The 20,878-nt window shown below is 37.4% G+C and overlaps 1 protein-coding gene across 2 annotated transcripts in view; it reads left to right on the top strand.

The window, feature by feature from the left end:
• GLRA2 (glycine receptor alpha 2) overlaps nt 1-20,878 on the top strand; it is a 172,368-nt gene that overhangs the window by 27,967 nt on the left and 123,523 nt on the right. Inside the window, exons 3-4 of one of the 2 annotated variants that reach the window (XM_059680559.1) lie at nt 6,933-7,000; nt 14,735-14,958. In XM_059680559.1, the coding sequence (XP_059536542.1) occupies nt 6,933-7,000; nt 14,735-14,958 (292 nt within the window). Of the gene's footprint in view, nt 1-6,769; nt 6,838-6,932; nt 7,001-14,734; nt 14,959-20,878 lie in introns of both variants that reach the window. The other variant, XM_059680560.1, reaches the window with a different exon arrangement.

Genomic DNA, 20,878 nt, shown 5'->3' with positions numbered 1-20,878 from the left:
TTACTGTAATCCTGCAATGAACAAAAAGGCAGCTGTTCACCTGTATTAGAAAGAAGCTGCCGAAACCGGTTTGGCTCAGTGGATAGAGCGTCGGCTTGCGGACTGAAAGATCCCAGGTTTGATTCCGGTCAAGGGCATGTACCTGGGATGCGGGCACATCCCCAGTAGGGGGTGTGCAGGAAGCAGCTGATCGATGTTTCTCTCTCATCGATGTTTCTAACTCTCTATCTCTCTCCCTTCCTCTCTGTAAAAAATCAATAAAATATATTTTTTTTTAAAAAGAAAAAAGCTTAACAAAAATGTCCTCTCCATAATGTTTGCTTGGCTATACACTTTTCCTTTCATTTGCCATTTCTTATAGAATGACTCAAGGACTTTATAGCAAATTGTCCTTAATGCCTGTTTTTTTAATATTTACTCCCCCCACTCACTATATCATTATAAACTAGAGGCCCAGTGCACGAGAATTGTACATGGGTTGGGTCTCCAAGCCTGGCCAGCGATCAGGGCTGATTTGTGGGGCGATTGGGGGCCCCCGCTGGCACCTGCCTTGGACTCACAGAGCCTGTAGTGACTATAGTTGACAATACTAAATTGTGTATTTGAAAGTTGCTCAGAGAGTACATCTTAAAAGCTAACTAATTGCTTTGTCTGGCAATTTCATCAATTTATCACCATGACTGATCCAAAGCAAATTGTTTGCTGGACAATCTCACCAGGCTGTGGGAATCAATAAATGCCCAATTTCTTTATTCCTCTGACTATTTTGCTCTTTGCACAGACCTGGATGTCAGCAACCAAACTGAATGTTGTAGGACTGGTAAAACCATTTTGACCTTGTGCTGGGGAAGAAGAATCAATTACTTTTAATACATTTGTGGTGAATTTTCAAGAAGCTTAATATAATTCAATGGGTTATTTTGTGTAACTATTTCTAATTACCATCATGCCATTAAAAAAACACAGCAACTTTCTCCATTCTTTCAGACTATGTGCCTCAAATCATTCCTCACAAAGGGAGTATCATGATGAAAAGCCATTCCCTCCCCTTGCAATCCTCCAAGGCTCTCTCTTTCATGGGCACCAAAGCACCATGGAACATAGAAAGCCATAATAAGAAACAGTGCTTCCCCATGTTCATATAGCAAGACTCTGACCTTTAACTACATATCTTCTTGCTTCCCCTATGTGCTTTATTTTCCCCTTTATCACTTGAGTTAATGGCAAGAAGTTTTCCTCTAGACAAAAATCTTATGCCAAAGGAAATTTAATTTCTGTATAATTCAAGCACATATATTTCATATTCCATTTCCATCCAATGGCCCCATACTAAAGCAATTGTAGTACTTGAGGACATGTTAAATTATTTACAAGAAATAAAATTCAAAATGAAAATGCCATTCTTGTCTATTTGTGGCAAGAGAGGAAAAAAGTAACATTTTTATCTTAGAAATGAAAGAATTTCCTCTGCTGTCATCTTTTGCCTTAAAATGATGTTGGAAAATAACATTAACTGAGGCAAAACTAACGATTAGTGACTAGTTGTTTTGGTATTATACATGATCCCCTATTTTTCCCTTATGCTTATTTTTCATCTTTGCTGCAGCCCTCTTTTCAATTGTTTTCCAGCTTTACTGAAATACAATTGACATATAACAATGTGTAAGTTTAAGGTATACAACGCTTTGATGAATACACTTATATGTTGCAAAATAACTACCACCCTAGCATTAATATTACAAAATAATTAACACTGTAGTATTAGCTAACACCTCCATCACATCATATAGTTATTTCTTTTTGTGCTGAGAACATTTAAGATCTATTCACTTAGCAACTTTCAAGTATACAATGCAATACTGTTAACTACAGTCACCATAACTTATTCATCTCGTACCCTTTGACCAACATCTCCCCATTTCCCTTATCCCCCACTGCTCCACTTTCTGTTTCTACCAGTTCAGCTTTTTTAGGTTCCACAAATAGGTGTTATCATGCAATATCTGTGGTGTTTTTACTTGCCCTTGTCCCATCCTCTCCCAGTAGTGGTTTTGGTTTTGAATCAGTGACAGCCTACATTCTCAGTATGGAACCCTGGTCCTTGGGTCTGAAGGGGGCAGAAACAAAGAATGGCATTATATATTGATAAAAGGGTCAAATCACTAAGATGATATAACAATTTAAAAAATATATGCACCAAACAACAAAGACCCCAAGTACATGAAGCAAACATTGACAAAACTGATGGGATAAATAACACTTCTACAATAATAGTTGAAAACTTTAATACCATTTTCAATAATGAATAGAACTTCTACAGAGATCGGTAAGGAAACAGAGGACGTGAACAATACTATAAACCAACTAGATATAACAAATATATACAGAATGTTCTGCCCAATGACAGAAGAATATACATTCTTCTCAAGCACGTGAAGTGTTCTCTAGGATAGACCATATATTGGGCTATAAGACAAGTCTTAATGAATTTTTAAAAATTAAAATAATAAGTATTTTTTCCAACCATAATGGAAAGAAGCTAAAAATCAACAATAAAAGGAAACCCAGAAAATTCAAATAATCCATGGACACAGACAATAGTGTGGTGAAAGCCTGAGTGGGACTGGGGAGGAGGGAGTCAGTGTGAGAAATAAATGGGGGCATCTGTAGAACTTTCAACAATAAAGATAACTTTAAAAAATATTTGGAAATTAATGTACTCCTAAATAATCAATGTGTCAAAGAAGAAATTATAAGGGAAATTAGAGATTAATAAAAACAAAGATACAACATACCAAAACTTATGTGATGCAGTAAATGCAGTGCTCAGAGGGAAATTTAAAATGTAAATGCATGAATTGAAAAAGAAGACAGATCTCAAATCAATAACCTAATATTATAACTTGAGGCACTAGTTAAAGAAGAGAAAACGAAACCCAAAGTTCTCAGAGAAAGTAAGTAATAAAATTTAGAGTAGAGAAAAATAAAAATATAAATAGAAAAGCAATTAGAGAAGTAACAAAACCAAAAGTTGGTTTTTAAAAAAGATAAAAAACACATACAAACCTTTAGCTAGACTAGAGAAAAAAAAGAGAAGACTCATAAATAACTAAAATCAAAAATGAAATTGGAGACATTGCTACTGACCTTACAGAAATAAAAATAATTATAAAAGAAGATGTTAAACAAATTAGATAACCCAGATGAAACTGTACAAATACCTAGAAACACACAATTACCTAAACTGACTAGATTAAGTGGAAAATTTTAACAGACCTAGAGCAAAAGATTGAATGAGTAATCAAAAATCTTACAACAAAGAAACATTCAGGGCTGGATATTTTTATTTAAATGAGAATTACCACACATCTTTCTCAAACCTTCCCAATAAATAAAAAAGGAAAGAATACTTCCTAACTCATTCTTGGAGGCCCACATTACTCTGATATCAAGCCAGATAAAGACATCAGAAGAAAAGAAAATCACAGACCAATATTTTTTATAAATATAGATGCAAAACTCCTCAACAAAATGTTAGCAAAACAAATCCAACAGCATTAGTAAAAGAATTATACACCATAACCAACTGGGATTTATCCCAGGAATGCAAAGGTGGTTCAATATCATAAAATCAAAGTAATACCCCACAATAATAGAATGAAGGAAAGAAAACACATAATCTCAATTGATACAGAAAAAGCAGTTGACAAAGTCCAATGTCCTTTCACAACAGACAGAAGAAAACTACTCAGAAAACTAGGAGTAGAAAGAGACTTATTCGACATGATAAAGAGCATTTATGAAAAATTCAAAGCTAACTACATGACCTGATTTTATGCCATCTACAGAAAGACTAAAAGCTTTCTCCCTAGGGTCAAAAACAAGACAAGGAATATCTTGTTTCACTACTGCTATTCAACATTGTATTTGGAACTTTTCTACAGAGCAATTAGACAAGAAAAAGAAATAAAAAGCATCCAAATTTAAAAGGAAAAAGTAAAACTATATTTGCTGGTGACATGATCCTATATATTTTAAATCCCAAATCATCTAAAAGAAAACTACTAGAGCCAACAAATGAATTCAGCAAAATTGCAGCATTTAAGATCAATACACAAAAATCAGCTGTGTTTTTACACAGCTGCAATGAACAATCTGAAAAAGGAGATTAACAATTCCATCTACAATAGCATCTACAAGAATAAAATACCTAATAATAAATTAAACCAAAGAGGTGAAAGATTTGTAGCTTCTATCATTAAGATAATTCTATTGGCCTAAGACATTTTACTTCTGTACTTAAAAAAAAGTGTCCCTAAGGTTAGGCAATTTCTGCCTCTTACAAACTCTGTGACCTTAAAAAATTAACTAACCACCTTTGTGCCTCATTTTCTTTATCTATAAGATGGGGAGCATGGCAACACTTAACTATTGAAGAATTAAATAAGTCATGTACTGACACACAGTGAGGTTTTAATGTGTGTCAACTCTTATTATATGCATGTGCTAATCCCTCATAAAAAAACTTTTTTCTCTTGGTTTTATATCTAAATGCAAATGAACCTTGAGACAATGCCTAAGATTGAAGAAGTCAGATGTAAAGAATAAAATTATCCCAGAAAGGTACAAACCAATGGAAAATACCATGATTGATGGGTTAGAAGGGAGAGAAGATACTGTGTAATGAATGCAGTGAAGCAAATTGGTTGAAAGTTTCAGTTTTGGGGATCAGAATGATGAGATGCTGAGTCTCTGATTTTCTAATTACTGTGACATGACTTTAAGCAAGTTACTTAACCTCTCTAACCCCCAGTTCCCACATTTGGAAACATTTACTGGAGCAATAAAACAATTCCTCTTTTGTAAGGATTAAACTGGGTAATTTTAATATGCCTAGTACAGTGTGTCAATATATTTTGAGTTCAGCAATATACTCACACTGCCATTTACTGGGAAGGATAAAAACAAATGTATGCCCTTTAAATGTTTCCAAGTCAGTTGGGGAGGCCAGACAAATAGATACTGTCCAGTACAAGACAATACTCCTGTTAAGATGACATTTCTCTTTTCCTGTTTCTTTCCCCATCATTCATTTTCTATATATCTTGCATATAAAAAGTCATGAAAGTTTTCCATCCTGAATTAGACTATCTAAAATAAAAAAGTTTTATTGTAAAAAGAACAAAAATGCAAACACACAATTTCTCATGACATTGCCTCTACCTTGTATAATTTATTTCTTATTAGCAGAAAAAATAGTGTTATAGAATAGAATTTTATGGCAAAGAGAGACTCATTTTTATTTTGTTTTGAGTAACCAAAAAACAAAAACAATATCAAGAAGAGTAGGAAGTGACCATGGAGAAGTCATCTTAGCAGATGCCGAAATAAGGGTAAGGGGATGAACTACAAGACTTGGAGGCTTTAAAACATTTTGGTAATACGGTGGTGTCTGCAAACTTTTTAAAGAAATACATGCTTTATCAGAAGTTAGTTGTGCTAAAAAGAAAAACAACTTAACACATCTCTTTCACCAAAACTCCTTACTCCTTCTTTTACCAAGGTCCTTGCCTGGAGATTTAAATTAGCTGTTCAGCCCATTTCCTTTCCTCATTTTGAAAACCCAACATGGACTTCAAAGACATGGTGCTCAAGTGCCACCACAGCTGTGTTTTATTAGCCTTTGAAGGAGGCCTCAAGCCAAATTCCTCCTCATTTAGATCCTATGAGCTAATTGAGTAGAAAGCCAACTGGGTGTAGCTTGCATCAGGTTGCTGCGCCTTTTTTGAGTGAAGACAAACTTCCATCAGGAAAAGCAAAGATGGTTCATGGTTTCTTATCTCAGAAAGCATAGGGAAAACTACATGAGGACAATAAACATATTCCCCAGCAAAAAAAATTAAACTGAAAATCATCATAATGATTTATTTATTGTCAAAGAGCAAAGAGTCTGTGGCCATACCTCTCTGAACACACCTGATCTCATCTGATCGCTGAAGCTTAGTAGAGTTTGGCCAGGTTAGTGCTTGGATAGAAGCCAAAGGGGAAGGGAAAAGAGAGCTAGTCCCTGTCTCTTTAAAGAAAAAAAAATAGGCTTTGTTCAAAGCACATCTAGCATTAATAAACCGTTGCTTTTACATTGTATTTGCTGAGGCAACAATCTGGACATCAATTGACATCTCTTTTTTTCTTTTCTTAAAATGAGCTAATTTTCTTCATTTTATTTTGTATTTCTGTACGTCATTTTTCTTTGTGGGGGTACCAAGGGATTATAGAAAAATGGGGTAAATTCAGAGGCATGAGAATAATCAAACTAGACCTACTGATTTAAAGGGTGTCATGGGAAAGGAGGTGAACCCTGACTTATGCACAGTTCAAACTACAGTTCCATTTAAATTCATGACCCAGGCTTATTTCATCACCATGGGGTGCTCACTGTTGATGTCTACAGCATTGTTGAGTCTAAGGTGAAAGAAATCCACCTACCCAAAAGGCTATTTTGATAGCAACCACTGACAATGAATTCAGTTTTAGTCTTCAGTTTGTATTTTCCAAGTCCAAAATTCTTCAGGGTAAGTTATCATTGCTTAACTGTCATTATTTAAAATACCAGTGGGAATGCTATCACTATAAACCTCTGGGTAAACATTTTTTTTGCAATCTCACCATCATTTTAATTTTGTTTACATCTCTAGTCATCTGCACAGATGTTGATGAAGCTGCATTTTTGCTTCAATGTGTATTGCAATATTCTTATTGCGTTCTGCAGGTCCTCCAGTAAACGTTACTTGCAATATTTTTATCAACAGTTTTGGATCAGTCACAGAAACCACCATGGTAAGTGCTACAATGCCACTGGCAAGAGAAAAACTTGACTTGATTATGCCATGAACACAACCTGTCAAATTTTCTATTTATTGTTCAACTTGCAGGGCCTCCTGTAAATGTTACCTGCAACATATTTATCAACAGCTTTGGGTCAGTAGCAGAAACTACAATGGTGAGTGGGACTGAACATTGAAGCCATGGTGTGAAGGAATGGGATATGGGATCCAAGAGCAACACTGTATATTTGTGGGATATTTACTGAGTGCCAATTTCCAAGTTCACTCACCTCTAGAAAGTAATTATTTATACTCTTTTACTTGAGAAAGTCATTAGTCAAGTGTTCATTACTTAAAATTCAATGATCTTTTATCCATCATGCCAAGGAAATTTTGGAAACACTTAATGTTTAGTTAGATTTAGGTAAATTTATCAGTAATAAGCATGGTGTATAGTTAAGGATATTAAAATATTTGCATCTCCAATGTTTCAGAAAAATAAATTTCAGTTTGGGAAATATTTTTTTATCCATTATTTTTCCTATACTGTAAGTTTTAACATAGTCAGGCCTCATATATGCAATGTTTAAGATATATGCCAAGGGGCTGACTTTACAATAAACACATGCATGCACACATGCACACACACACACAATTTTGTTGGCAATAGAAAGCAGTCCTGAGTCCAAAGAAATTACTTTTATTAAAAAATAACATAAATATAAGACTATTTAAAGCTCATCATAATGTACATGCAAACATGTTTTATGTATATGAAAGTGGTTTTAGATGCTTTCAAATTTGCCAGATTCCTTATAGATGTCATGGTTATGGTGTTGCCTTGTCACAGCCTATTTTTGATCAGTAGACTTACAGTGCTAGGCTATAGTGTGGAGATTGCTTTTTGAGTGAAATATTATCTTGGTCCCTATACAATTTATTTTATGCCCTAAGTCAATAGGCTGGTTTTAATTTTCATGACTGTAAAATATACAACCATATTATTGGATGAGATAAAAATAAAATATAGTTGAGCTTGATCAAATAGTAATTATGGCTGATGTACTAGAAACACTCAAGAAGTGAAATAATGAGCACAATGCCACTGAGATGTAAAAAATAATGTTCCCCTGTTTTCATGAATTTTCTCTTTTAGGCTACTAGGATCATGTCTAACAAATTATTATACTTTTCAGTATCCTTGATGCTAGAAATAAATAATTTATGTTTTACCACTCCTTCCCACTGGCAAAATTAGGTATAATCAACCCCACTACCCACTGTAATATTGCTCTGGCACAGCATTGTCCAGAAATGAGACTTATGGGCCTTGACAGAATATAGTGCATACATAATCTTACCCAAATAAAATAGTGTTGATAGGGTTATTAAATGACATAATAAAAGTTGAACATGGAAAGAATAATGAAACTCCGAGCTTGGCATTCAGTCTCTGTCTCTCCCCTTTTGGTTTTATCCTGATAAATCTCCCAGCAGCCCAAATCACTGTCACCAGCTTTACACGATGGCATTCAATGACAATATTTGCACGACCTAATGCTAATTGCATTAATTAGTCTCCTAAGTTGCTTTGATTAAATCTCCTCATTGCATTTTACCCTCAATCAGAAATGCAAATGTGCACCTTTTCGATGCTCATTAATGCAAGAAAAAGCTTACTATTTAAGGAGATGAAAATGGAAACTGTGGAGATCCTTATTTTCCAGAGTCTTTATCAGCTACTGACGGTGTTTAATAAATGGGCTGCTTTGGTGCTTCCCGGTCACTTATTAAGGTGTTCTTTGTCGTGTTTCCTATGAGGAAATTTGGAAATCATTGCTCAAATGTGATATCAACAGCTTGTCTGTTCTGCTGTATGAGATATATTGAATCACATGGTCAGAAGAGTGATGTGTTTTAAGCTTCTATTTTATTTCTTAGCTTTTAATGTAATGACAAACTTCATTTGGTTTTTTTTTTAAAAAAAAGCTCATTTATTTTCTTCAATATGTGTGAAGCTTAAAAAAATGTTTTTGAAACTCTATCATATTTAAATCAAGAATAAATCCCTGTACCACTTAAGGTAGGGACTGGCAAAATTTCTTTCTGTAAAAGGCCATTCCATAAATATTTAAGACTTTGAGGGCCAGGCAGTCTCTCACAACTCAATTCTGCCCTTTTGGCATGAAAACAGTCATAAACAATAGTAAGCAAATTGGTGTAGCCACACTAACAAAAATTACTTATGAAAACAGGCTATGGCCAATTGCCAACCCCGAATTTAAAGCATCAATATTTAAATATTTAGGTGCTCATAAGAATGTGTGAATTGCTCCACCCTCCAAAGGGTCTTATCTTCCGAAATCCCTAAGGCCTTGCTTGGGAATCTACATGATGTGCCTGAGCTTCCTTTACCAAAACCCAAGACTCTACCACCCATGATTTTACCCACACTTTCAGAAATTGGTCTCAACAAATTGGCCAAAAATGTTAAACAGAACCAGATTCTTCCCTGAGCTGTCTTTAGTTGGAGTGAGAACATCAGACCCTTAGCTTTCGAGCACAGTAATGGACGTGGTCATTGAGGACACTGATTAGTGCTATTTGAGGGGTAATAGTTTTGCTTTCTCTAAATTTTCTGGAATAAATTTTTACAAGAATACCTCAGAATTTTGAATTTCTAAACATGATTTTCCTCACTATCACCACACAGCCCCAATAGCATTATTGTAGGATTTAGTTTAGGTGTTTGTTTGTTTCTAAATAAGAGACAATGATTTTCTGATTAAGAACTCCACATGACTTTCTTTTGGTGCTATCCAGTCTTCCCCTTTTATGTTTAATGAAATCCCATATGTTTGATGAAATACCAAATAATTGTTGGCACTACCTGCCCACAAAGTATAGGCTTGCTTACAGACAGAATGTGGCCTCTAACTCACTCCTTTGATATGTTAGTGTTGAAGATGTGTGCTCACAGGATAACATATTTGTGTTATTCTAAGAAATATTTTTATGGATCATTATGATGACATACATTACTCCAAAATACATACTTTTGTTCATTGAGAGCCACAGGGATCTGTTGATGGTCACTGCTATTGCGTTAAGAGTATGCAGTGGAACAATTTTTTTTGTGGGTTCCAAAAGACTAGTAAGGGATGTATAATGAGACAGTTTATATATGGTTTTTGGAATGTCAGTTTACCATTTCCTTTTCTTTCCTCCTACTCTTTAGCTGCTGATGGCAAGTGAATTTACAGGATGGGGAGTGTATTTGCAAACCCCTCTTTCCTGATTTAAAGGCATAGTTTGGGAACATTAATAATGTCAGTAAAGGTCAAGAGGATTTGCATGACATCTGCATGCAACTCTCTGCAGGGATAGGCCATCAGATAGTGGAAAAAGCCCAGCCAGTGTAGCTAAGTGGTTGAGTGTGGACCTATGAATCAGGAGGTCATGGTTTGAGCCCAATCAGGGCACATGCCCGGGTTGCAGGCTAGATTCCCAGTAGGAAGCGTGCTGGAGGTAGCCGATTAATGATTCTCTCTCTCTCTCTCTCTCTCTCTCTCTCTCTCTCTCTCTCTCTCTCTCTCTCCATATCTCCATATATATATCCCTTCCTCTCTCTGAAATCAATAAAAATATTTTTTTAAAAAAGAAAATGGAAAAAGAGAGAGTCCCCTCAAAGCTTTCTAATGACTGCCTGGAAGGATGTGGGTAGACAGAGTGTGTTTTGGAACTGTGGGTGCTGGAACACTCACTACCCATGCCACAGCATAAGATCCTGACACCTTCCTCAGTGAACAGATTTGGGGACAGGAAGGAGCAAGAGCTGAAAGTATGCAAAATGTGTCCACTCAGTGAGCATCTTCACAATATGATCTTGGCTTCCCAAAACTCTGCCCCAGAGGAAAAATTCCACATGCTCTGCTGATTACTGTTGCATGGTCAAGAGTTGTTTTATCTCTGATCTGAACTCATCTTCCTGAGGAACTGGATAAGAGGTAGACAGCTCCTTATAAGAACACATGCTGTGTTGTAACTGCTGAAATGACACTATCAGCTCCCTTTTATTCTATAGCTGCATAAGCAATCCATAAGGAGATGCTAATTTATTAGGAATAGCAAGTAACTATACTTTCTATATCAAAGCTAGCATAGACTCAAGATCATGAAAACTGTATTACTGTGCAGCCAGAGGTAAAAACCAAAGGGCCACATAGGCACTGTGGGGAATCAACAAAGAATATCTTTGTCTTTGATAACATTATAACATAATTGGATTAAAATGTATATGCATAAAATAATAAAACAGTAATGGTAAGGTTTCATAAGAGTATGTATAAGGCAGAGTGGCAATCTCTATGTACAAATGCCAGGCTAAATATAAGAGTACAAATAATTCAATTTAAAGAAACAATCTTTGTGGCATCAGCACTGTATTAGAAGTTACCAGAAAAAGTGAAACTTTAGAAATTCTCGATTTAATAGGAAATAACAGTATGGAATATAGGTACTTGTATTACCTGTGTTAAGAATATAATAAATATTATACGACTTATACAGAGCTATTGAAAAAATACGTGTACATGTATTTACACACACACACACACACACACACACACACACACACACACACACACACATATATATATATATATATATATATATATATATATATATATATATATATGTTTTCATTGCCTAATCCAATATCCAGATTGTCAATAATAGGAAAATAAATTTTAATACAAGAAAATATTTATTTGAAGTAGAATCTATCTCTGGAGAGAGATGATGGTGTAAAAGAAAATTCAGACTGCATTTAGGCATGTCTCTCAATATTTACCTCCCTTTAATATTTCATTAAACCTAGAAGCAAAAATAAAGACAAAGAAGATTACAGACAATATAACTAATTCCTTTAGTTTGGAATGTCATGAGAGAATAAACCTATCTATAAATAAACAGAGATGATGCACAGATAAAGCACACATGTCAAATGTCTACCCTATACTGACAATGATAGAAAACTAAAAAAATTACAGAGGCACAGCCTCAGAAAATATCTTCTTTGGCTATCTACTTCTCTAGGTCCTTTTCTATTCTAATAGGTTTTAAGGGTTGCCATTTATTTTGGAATAGTGTATGTCATCATAAAAAAATTATGGAAAATTTTAATTCCTGTGCATTATGAAGAACAAATACTTCTAAAAGATCTAATAAAGGATTTATTTCACATAGTTCCTTTAATTATGGCATAAAATATATTTTCTACTTTAAGTTTCCAATTATCCTTGTTTACAAATAGGAGGATTAATTTATTTTAAATTAACTGTTAAACATTTAATGGTTCTACTACGGTATAATAGATTCAGTGATCTTTTTAAAGTTCTAATGGTGGGAGAATCTATTTTATTATTTTCTTTCTATATATAATTTAAAAAAAAACAACAACAACCACCCAGGAAACACTGGAGAATACTTGTGGAAAATACTTTTTAAAAAGATGTTACATTCGCTGTAAAAAATTACATTGAGATTTCTTTAAAGGTCAATGTTTTCATATTGCATGTCACTAATGTAATTCTCTCTAGAGTCTCTCAATATGCATGTTTAAATGATTCACAGGTTCAAGGGAGACTTGCAACATATCTTGGTGATTTTGCTTCCCCATACTTTCTATCTGGCTTCTTAAGTCCTCTTGCACCCTAGTATGCTATGATTACTTCCTGGGGGCCCCTTCTTGGCCTCATAATGGCCTAAAATATTTAACCCATTCACTTGTTATTTCCAGCTGTCATTACATTATATATTTAGAGTTTCTCTACCTCCACAATTGGAATTGTTATGGATAACTGGTTCTCACTCTAAGGAAATAAAAGGGGTGGATATCAAACACTGGAGAAGCTCCATTTTTCCCCTCAGGAAACCTTAAAAAAATCTCACAATTGATGTATTTAGTGCATACTTATATTGGATTATTACATTTTCAATGGCCTTTTAAAAAAATTTCCAAAAATCACACGTTCCATTCTTTACTTAAGCAAAACTCCAAAGCCTCCAGTAACTCCTATTGACAATGAGACACAGACCTGGTCATCTCTTTCTAGTTACAATCTTTTCGTCCCTTTGGACAATTCCAAAATACATGATGAGGAAAACTCTGAGGTGCTGCCATTCCTCTGGTCCGATCATTGGGGGAGGGAGTACGTACACAGTGAACACATAGGATGGGATGGAAGTATGGATGGGCCAAAAACAGCACTCTCTTAGGTCTGAGAATTTGCTGAGCAGGCCTGGTATAATCTCAAAAGTCAGCTGATGAAATTTTCCAAGTCAGAAAGTTATTAGGTTGTACAATTGAGAATCTTAAGGTTATTTCTTTTAATACTTCAGCCTTTCCAAATGAGCTGGGTTTTGATGACTGATTTTCAGAAGTTAGTGACCATTTGATTATTAGCATTCTTTAGGCCAACTACATTGGGCACACATTTGAAAAACCATCACCTTCGAAATACTCTATCAGCCTGATCATCAGGATGGCTGAATTTGAACAGAATTCATGAAAATTTGAATAGTTTAGTAATAGGTAGAAGGAACTGAACTGAAACTCTTTTCCGTACACCCTGATCTTTATAGCTTAAGTCATTTTTTTTCTTTTGGCCCTGAGGGTAATTAACCAAAACTGACCATCCTGAGGTGGCCTCCATTAGACCTGGTAGAGTAACTCACCATCCCAATTTTGCCTGGGACTGAGTGGGTTCCCTGAATATGGGACTTTGGAGGCTAAAACTGGGAAGTTCTCAAACAAGGACAAATTGGTCACCAGTAGATGGATGTAAACAATTACCAAAAGTCCAGGTGCCAAAGGTGTGGAAATAGAGCAAATGAGAATAAAACGGTAAAGGAAAGAAAGAAGGAATGAGTATATATCATCCTAAATGGGCACAAGTGGCAGGAATGGACAACTATTAGCTCTAAACCTTAGTCCCACTTGACTAGGGAATACAGTTGAATCCTATATGGGGTCCACTCTATCAAGCGAAGCAACAGTTTCCATGAACCTCAAGACTTTTGAGTAGAAATCCCCAGGAGAGCAATCACTGCCCTGTGCCAATTCATTAGCACAGAAAGAAATTTCCAGACCAAGTGGGAATAACAGGGTGTATCTGAGCCTCCCATGAAGAGCAACACAATTGTTAGAAGGTGCTCAGATGAGAACAACATGAAAAAGATCTCTATTTTGATGATGCATCAAGTTGACTACTATAGATACCCATTCACATAAGTGCTAAAGTATTTAAGAATTTCAAAAGTAAGTAGCTGTGAGGGAATTATCTTATCAACATGAAACATCTTAATAAATATTTATGTTGATGAGTTAAAGAAATATTGCCCCATCATGTAAGAGTTTTACAATAATATTTTCACTACCAAAAGTAGAGTGGGCTTGCTTCTGCCCAGAGCATCTGAGCAGAATGAGGAAATAGATCATAGCATTTCTGATTTGGAAAATGAATCAGTTTTATTTCACAATCTGGCATCACAGACTGACGTCTGTACTCATCATTACCTTTTTCTATAGCAAAAACAGCTTGAGTTTATATTATTTTCTCCCAGAATTAGTAATTCAAATGTAAACCATTCAACCAAGTCTACCTGGTTTGGTTGAGTTGTTTTTTTGTTTTGTTTTGTTTTGTTTTGTTTTGTTTTGTTTTTTTACTTTGTTCCCACTCCTCATAGAATGGAGTGGTTTATTTTTGACCAAGGTATACACAGCCTGCTTTACTCCAAGGTATACACCAACACTGAACCAAATCAGAGAGAAGAGTGAGGGGAAATGTAGATGGGCCTCGTGTGCCAGAATGGGTGATAAGTAACACCTTTCCATGGCATTTCTGTAGGATTACCGAGTGAACATTTTTCTGAGACAACAGTGGAATGATTCACGTTTGGCATATAGTGAGTACCCTGATGATTCCCTGGACTTGGATCCATCGATGCTGGATTCCATTTGGAAACCAGATTTGTTCTTTGCCAATGAGAAGGGTGCCAATTTCCACGATGTTACCACTGACAACAAATTGCTTCGGATTTCAAAAAATGGCAAAGTGCTTTACAGTATCAGGTAAGCTTCCTTTGCACCTATTCAGTTCTCCATTTTTCTCCTGGCCTAGAGCTGCCTAATTCTGCATGGCGAGATATATGTGAATATTTGACTTTTGTGGTCTCTTGTTTATCTTTTGAATCTTAAACTTGGTGAGAGGTTCTCATGATCTCAGAAGTGTGGTTCTCTCTATATATTTTGATACATATGTGTGTAATATATATATATATGATGGTGGATGGGTGATTGTATTGTGTAAATATCTGCACAAATGTGTTATTGATGAATTCAACAGAGGAAGTAGAAGCCCTTTAGTTCAATTATAATAGAACATAATGTACAAAGTATCATTTCAAATAATACTGTCATACCATAACATTTAACCTCTCCCCCCCAAACACACACACACGGAAATTCAATGCTCACCATGGTCACTGACAGCATACTTAGGGTTGGGTGTGTGGAAAACTGGTTCTAATCCCAGCTCTGCTTCTAATGAAACATGTAAACTTGATCTCTAAACTTTTCTTGGGCTTGAGCTTGAGACAGACAATTCCTAAGATCCATTTTAGCCTTTATAGTCTAATATAATATCCAGAATCTTCATCACTCCAGGCTCAAAATAATCTTTCTTTTCTGAATTCTAATAAGTTTCTCTGTGAATTTTAAAGCTCTTATTTCTTATTATCTCACATTTTAGCTATTTCTGTACATGAATATAGCATGGAGTTTGGGAATACAACAAATCTAAAATCAAATTCAAGCTTTACCACTTATTAAATAACATAACCTATATCCCTCAGGTATCTTAACAGTAAAATGGGAAACACCATATTTATTTCTGAGTATTCTTGTGATACTGGATGATATAGAGCAATTTTTTTTTTTTTTTTGCACAGGGCCAGACAGTATGTTAGCTTTGCAGGCAAGACTGTCTCAACTTTGTCACAACTACTCAACTGTACCATTGTAGTGCAAAAACGGCCATAGACAATACTCAAACAATTGAGTGTGGCTGCATTTCACTAAAACTTTATGTTCAAAACCAGGTTGTAGACTAGATTTGACCCTTTGTTCATACTTTGCTGACCCCTGATATAGAGTATATAAAAATACTTGCCACCACCCTGGCCGATGTGGCTAAGTCGGTTGAGCATTATCCTGTGCTTCTAGAGGTTGCTGGTTTGAATCCAGGTCAAGGCACATGTCCAGGTTGTGAGTTCAATCCCTGGTCAGGGTGTGTATGGGAGGTAACCAATCAATGTTTCTCTCTCCTCCCTCTCCCTTCCCTCTATCTAAAACCAATAAAAACATATTTAAAAAATACTTGCCACAATACATGACACAGAGGATGTGATCAATGAATAAAATGATGGGTGATTGTATTTTAAAGTTAACATTCTTTCTAATTAGTAAGCTCTTTTATACTCAACATATTTGGATTTTGCATCTTCTGTAACCCCTCCCAAAGGTCTAGATAATGTATTGTATATTAGACTTTCTAATACATTGAATAAGTATTGACATTTTAAAGATCCTTTATAAAATTCTTCCTTTTTCTCCAATATTATTACCTCCCCCCCCAAAAAAAAAGTGGACAGCTAGTGTCTTTGTGAATAATTTTCACAAGTTTACAGACTCATACCATTAAAACTCATTTCACAACTCTATATACAATTTAGGTTTGTACTGTATATTCCATTCTTAACCTGGTAATTTCACAGCTTGATGATGCTTGACAGCCCCAATGCCTTGTGGAACAAAAGAGGCTACTCATTTGTAAAAAGTAGCAAAGTTACTGCTTACACAAAGAACCAGGAAATTCCCTTATTTTATTTTTAAGGAACTTTACTTTTATTCTTACAAAAATTTTTAAGGAAAAAAAAATATTTCACATGGTGATGCATTTGGTGGGTAAGATGCAGTATTGAGCACAACCTAAGTTGATATGACCTGATGAAATGGGACATATGTAGAGCGTGGTACATGGAAGAAGAGTTATAAAAAGCAGCAGAGGGCATCAGCTGCCCCAGCTAACCCTCTGGGCTTTGGGTGGCATTTGCTCTAGTAAATACCTGGCATCTTGCACTGCTGAAATAAAACCAGGGATTTTTTTCTTTTGTTCCATGAAGTCCTTTCTATTCTAGGACTATGAAGAATATAATGTTCCCCAGACCTAGATCCACAGGCAATTCTTCTATCTCTGGTTCCAACTGTAGCATATTACAGGCTCTGAAATATCTAAAATAGTTTTGGATAGAGTGGAGTTTGTCCTGTGGCTGGCTGAGTTAGCTTTTCCTTCACTGTTGGTATTCTATGAGATTAATGAATAAACTGATCAAGACGGATCCCTACAAACTCCAGACATTAAGATTTGGACTGACCCACTCCTTGAGGGGTGCTTAATCTGAGGAGTAGGTGAAAATTCCAGGCTGTCCTTAAATTCCCCTAAAACTTTGCACATTTTTTATATTAGGTTATTTAAACTCTTTTTTGTTTGTTTAGAAGAAAACATAATTATCTTTCTAAGGAAGCTATGACCTTCCAACTGTTAAAAATTGCTTCAAGGATTACTACATGTACAGAACCCACTTTCTAGTATGGGTATGACCATAGCAATGTTGTTAAGGAAATACTATTTGCCTTTAGTGCCTTCTTAATTGACTGACTGGGGGCCTTTGTTACTCTCAACTGAAGAAAGTCCTCAAAACCATAATTAATTATAGGTTTGTCCCTCCACAACAGCACCTCAAAACACCAAAGTATTGGCTACCCTCATAATGAAACTTTACCTGAACTACAACTTATTCCTTAATAGTGTTGGAAGAGATTTGCTTGTTAATCCTTTTTGATGCCATTCATAATTCTAGGTATTGATGAATCAGCCTTCCCAGTAGTACTTGAATTTTATAGAGAACTCTTGGGGATTGACATGGCTTCTCCCTCTAATGGTAGGTTACAGACACCACAGAGTGTAGGTGGAGTGTAGATTTCTAGAAAGATATCCAATGGTGCTTTCCAAACAATCCTATCTAATGACTGACTCTACCTACACACATACAGGGACAATTTTTTTTCACATAGCCTCCCATCCTTGCCTCATCCTATGCAATAACTTAAAAAGATTCTTGCTTTAGTAATAGAATGATTTTTATGGCATAGGAAAAAAAGTCTCTATTTAGATGTCAGAGCTGAAAATAAAATGCACAGTGAACTAAACCTTATTTAAATGTTACCAATGGTAATACTTTGCTTATCCTCAGTTTTGATGAGATGCGTAAGTCCATATTTTCTGTTAGAAAGCACCTATAAAAATCTGTGATTTCTTCTCTCCATGCTTATTTGGACCATGTTTATCTTTATATTCTATAATCCAGGCAAAATTACATTCTCATTTCCCTACGCTATGTCCAAATCTTCATTACTTTTGTGACTTGATTTAATGCAGTAATTGATGACTGTAACATAAGCGCCCACATCAGAATTAAGCAGTGAGCTTTCAGAGAAGTGCTGAGAAATGCCATGGAAACCACGATGATTCCATTCTTCCTAGAGCAGTGGTTCTCAACCTTCTGGCCCTTTCAATACAGTTCCTCATGTTGTCATCCAACCATAAAATTATTTTCATTGCTACTTCATAACTGTAATGTTGCTACTGTTATGAATCGTAATGTAAATATCTGATATGCAGGATGGTCTTAGGCAATACCTGTAAAAGGGTCTTACAACCATCAAAGGGGTCACGACCCACAGGTGGGTCCTAGAGGCATGCAAGGCTGGGAAGGTGGGAGGCACTGGCATGCACATACACTGGTGGATTCAGCAAAAGCTGAGCTAAGTGGTGTGGAGGGGTATTTTTGGAGAGTAGTTTTCAAAAAAGGCATGGCTGACAGAAGTATTAAAGTCTAGAAAGTGGGTTCTGTACATGACAGACTCTCTTATAGTGCTGAAAAGCTCTGTTGAGATCCTGATTTGGCTCAGAAATACACATACATTCAAGGGCATAATATTGGTTCAAACACAACAGAGTAAGGGAAAAGAGGAAATTGTGCAATGAAATACATGACAGCTGGAATGACCACTTGCCTTTGGTTGTTTACCTGATTGAACTAGCAATAGCTACCAGTAGGTTTTCCTTCTTTTGGAGGCAAATTCCCACTGCATTAACATTCATCAGAGGTTGCTTTGAAAGTGATGGTGCAAATAACAATGCCAATAAGGTAGCTCATGACATCAGGAGCTCCACACGTCCTCCATTTACTGTATTCTCGAGACTTATAAAACAGCTCCTATAACCCTATCAGTTTATCATTCTGAGTCTCAGTTTCCTTATCTATACATTGAGTTTGAACCAGGAGATTAGATGGAGTCTGAGGCTCCTTGTAGATTATAAGTTTACTAGAGGCCCAGTGCACACATTTGTGCACTGGTGGGGTCCTTCTGCCTGGCCTGTGGGGATAGGGCTGAAACCGGCTCTCTGACATCCCCTGAGGGGTCCTGGATTGTGAGAGGGTGGTTCTCAGGTGATGCACCCCAGAATTGGGCTCCCTCCTCTCTTATCCCAATATTATGTCACTTTCTCTCTGTATCTTTCTCACTTCTTTCATCTCACTTTACCCTAATTTTGGCAGTAACTGACGACTTGTGGGCATTTAGCTGCAAAATGCAATTATTTAGCAAACAGGATTTACTTAGCCTGGGATCTAGTCAGTCTAGGGCAGGACCCTGCTCAATGTCAGGCTCCCACCCAGGACCTTCTGCCCAGGCAGAGTCCTGTGGCTGCAGGAACCTCCCTCTTCCCACCTGAGCTGCTCCTTCACCTCCTTCCCTCCCAGGAGGTTGCCCACTGGCGCTACTGTCCGCCCAGGAGGAGGGAAGCTGTGGCTGGTTTCCCTGCCAAGAATGGTAGCAGGAAAATTCGCTGCCTCCACTGGAAATCGATAGTGGATGGGCCAGCGTGGGCACCATATGTCAGGGCCACAGCCAGTAGGTCCTGCACATCTCATCATTTAGCTAATCGAGTCAAAAAGTTTCTGTAAGGGCCAGACCCACAACCTCTGCAATGGGCTAGATGCCTGGTGGGGAGCCAGATCCGAAGTGGGGAGCCAATGGGCTAGAGGCCTGGTACACGAATCTAGAGATCAGGCTGAAACTGGCTCTCCAACATGCCCCAAGGGGTCCTGAATTGCAAGAGGGTGCTTCTCAGGTGACACACCCTGGAATCAGGCTCCCTCCTCTCTGGTTCCGGGTGTGTCACCCAAGAACCGCAGCTGCCAAGTTATCATAGCTTGGCAGCTCCTGCATTGAGTGTCTGCCCCCTGGTGGTCATTGCGTGTCATAGCTACCGGTCAGACAGTTGAACAGGCGACTGATCACTTAGGTTTTTATATATATACTAGGGGCCCGGTGCATGAAATTCGTGCACTGGGTGTGTGTGTGTGGGGGGGGAGTGTCCCTCAGCCCAGCCTGCCCCCTCTCACATACTGGGAGCCCTCAGGTGTTGACCCCCACCACCCTCCAATCGCAGGATCGGCCCCTTGCCCAGGCCTGACGCCTCCGCCAGAGGTGTCAGGCTTGGACAGGGGACCCCCATCTCCCCCTGATCACTGGCTCTGGCCCCCGCACAGGCCTGAGGCCTCTGGCCCAGGAATCATGCCTGGGCAGGGGAGCCCCATCTCCCTCTGATCGCTTGCTCCACCCCCCGCCCAAGCCTGACGCCTCTGACCCAGGCTTCAGGCCTGGGCAAGGGGACCATCATATCCCCCCAATCCCCAGCTCAGCCCCCCGCCCAGGCCTGATGCCTCGGCCAGAGGAGTTGACCCTCATCACCCTCCGATCACCAATCACCGGATGGGCCCCTTGACCAGGCCTGAGGCCTCCGGCAGAGGTGTCAGGCCTGGGCAGGGGACCCCCAGCTCCCCGCAGTTGCAGGCTCCGCCCC

This window comes from Myotis daubentonii, chromosome X (assembly GCF_963259705.1).
Source record: "Myotis daubentonii chromosome X, mMyoDau2.1, whole genome shotgun sequence".
NCBI lineage: Eukaryota > Metazoa > Chordata > Mammalia > Chiroptera > Vespertilionidae > Myotis > Myotis daubentonii.
Note: the sequence above shows the minus strand (reverse complement) of the source record. Positions and strands in the feature narration are given on the sequence as shown.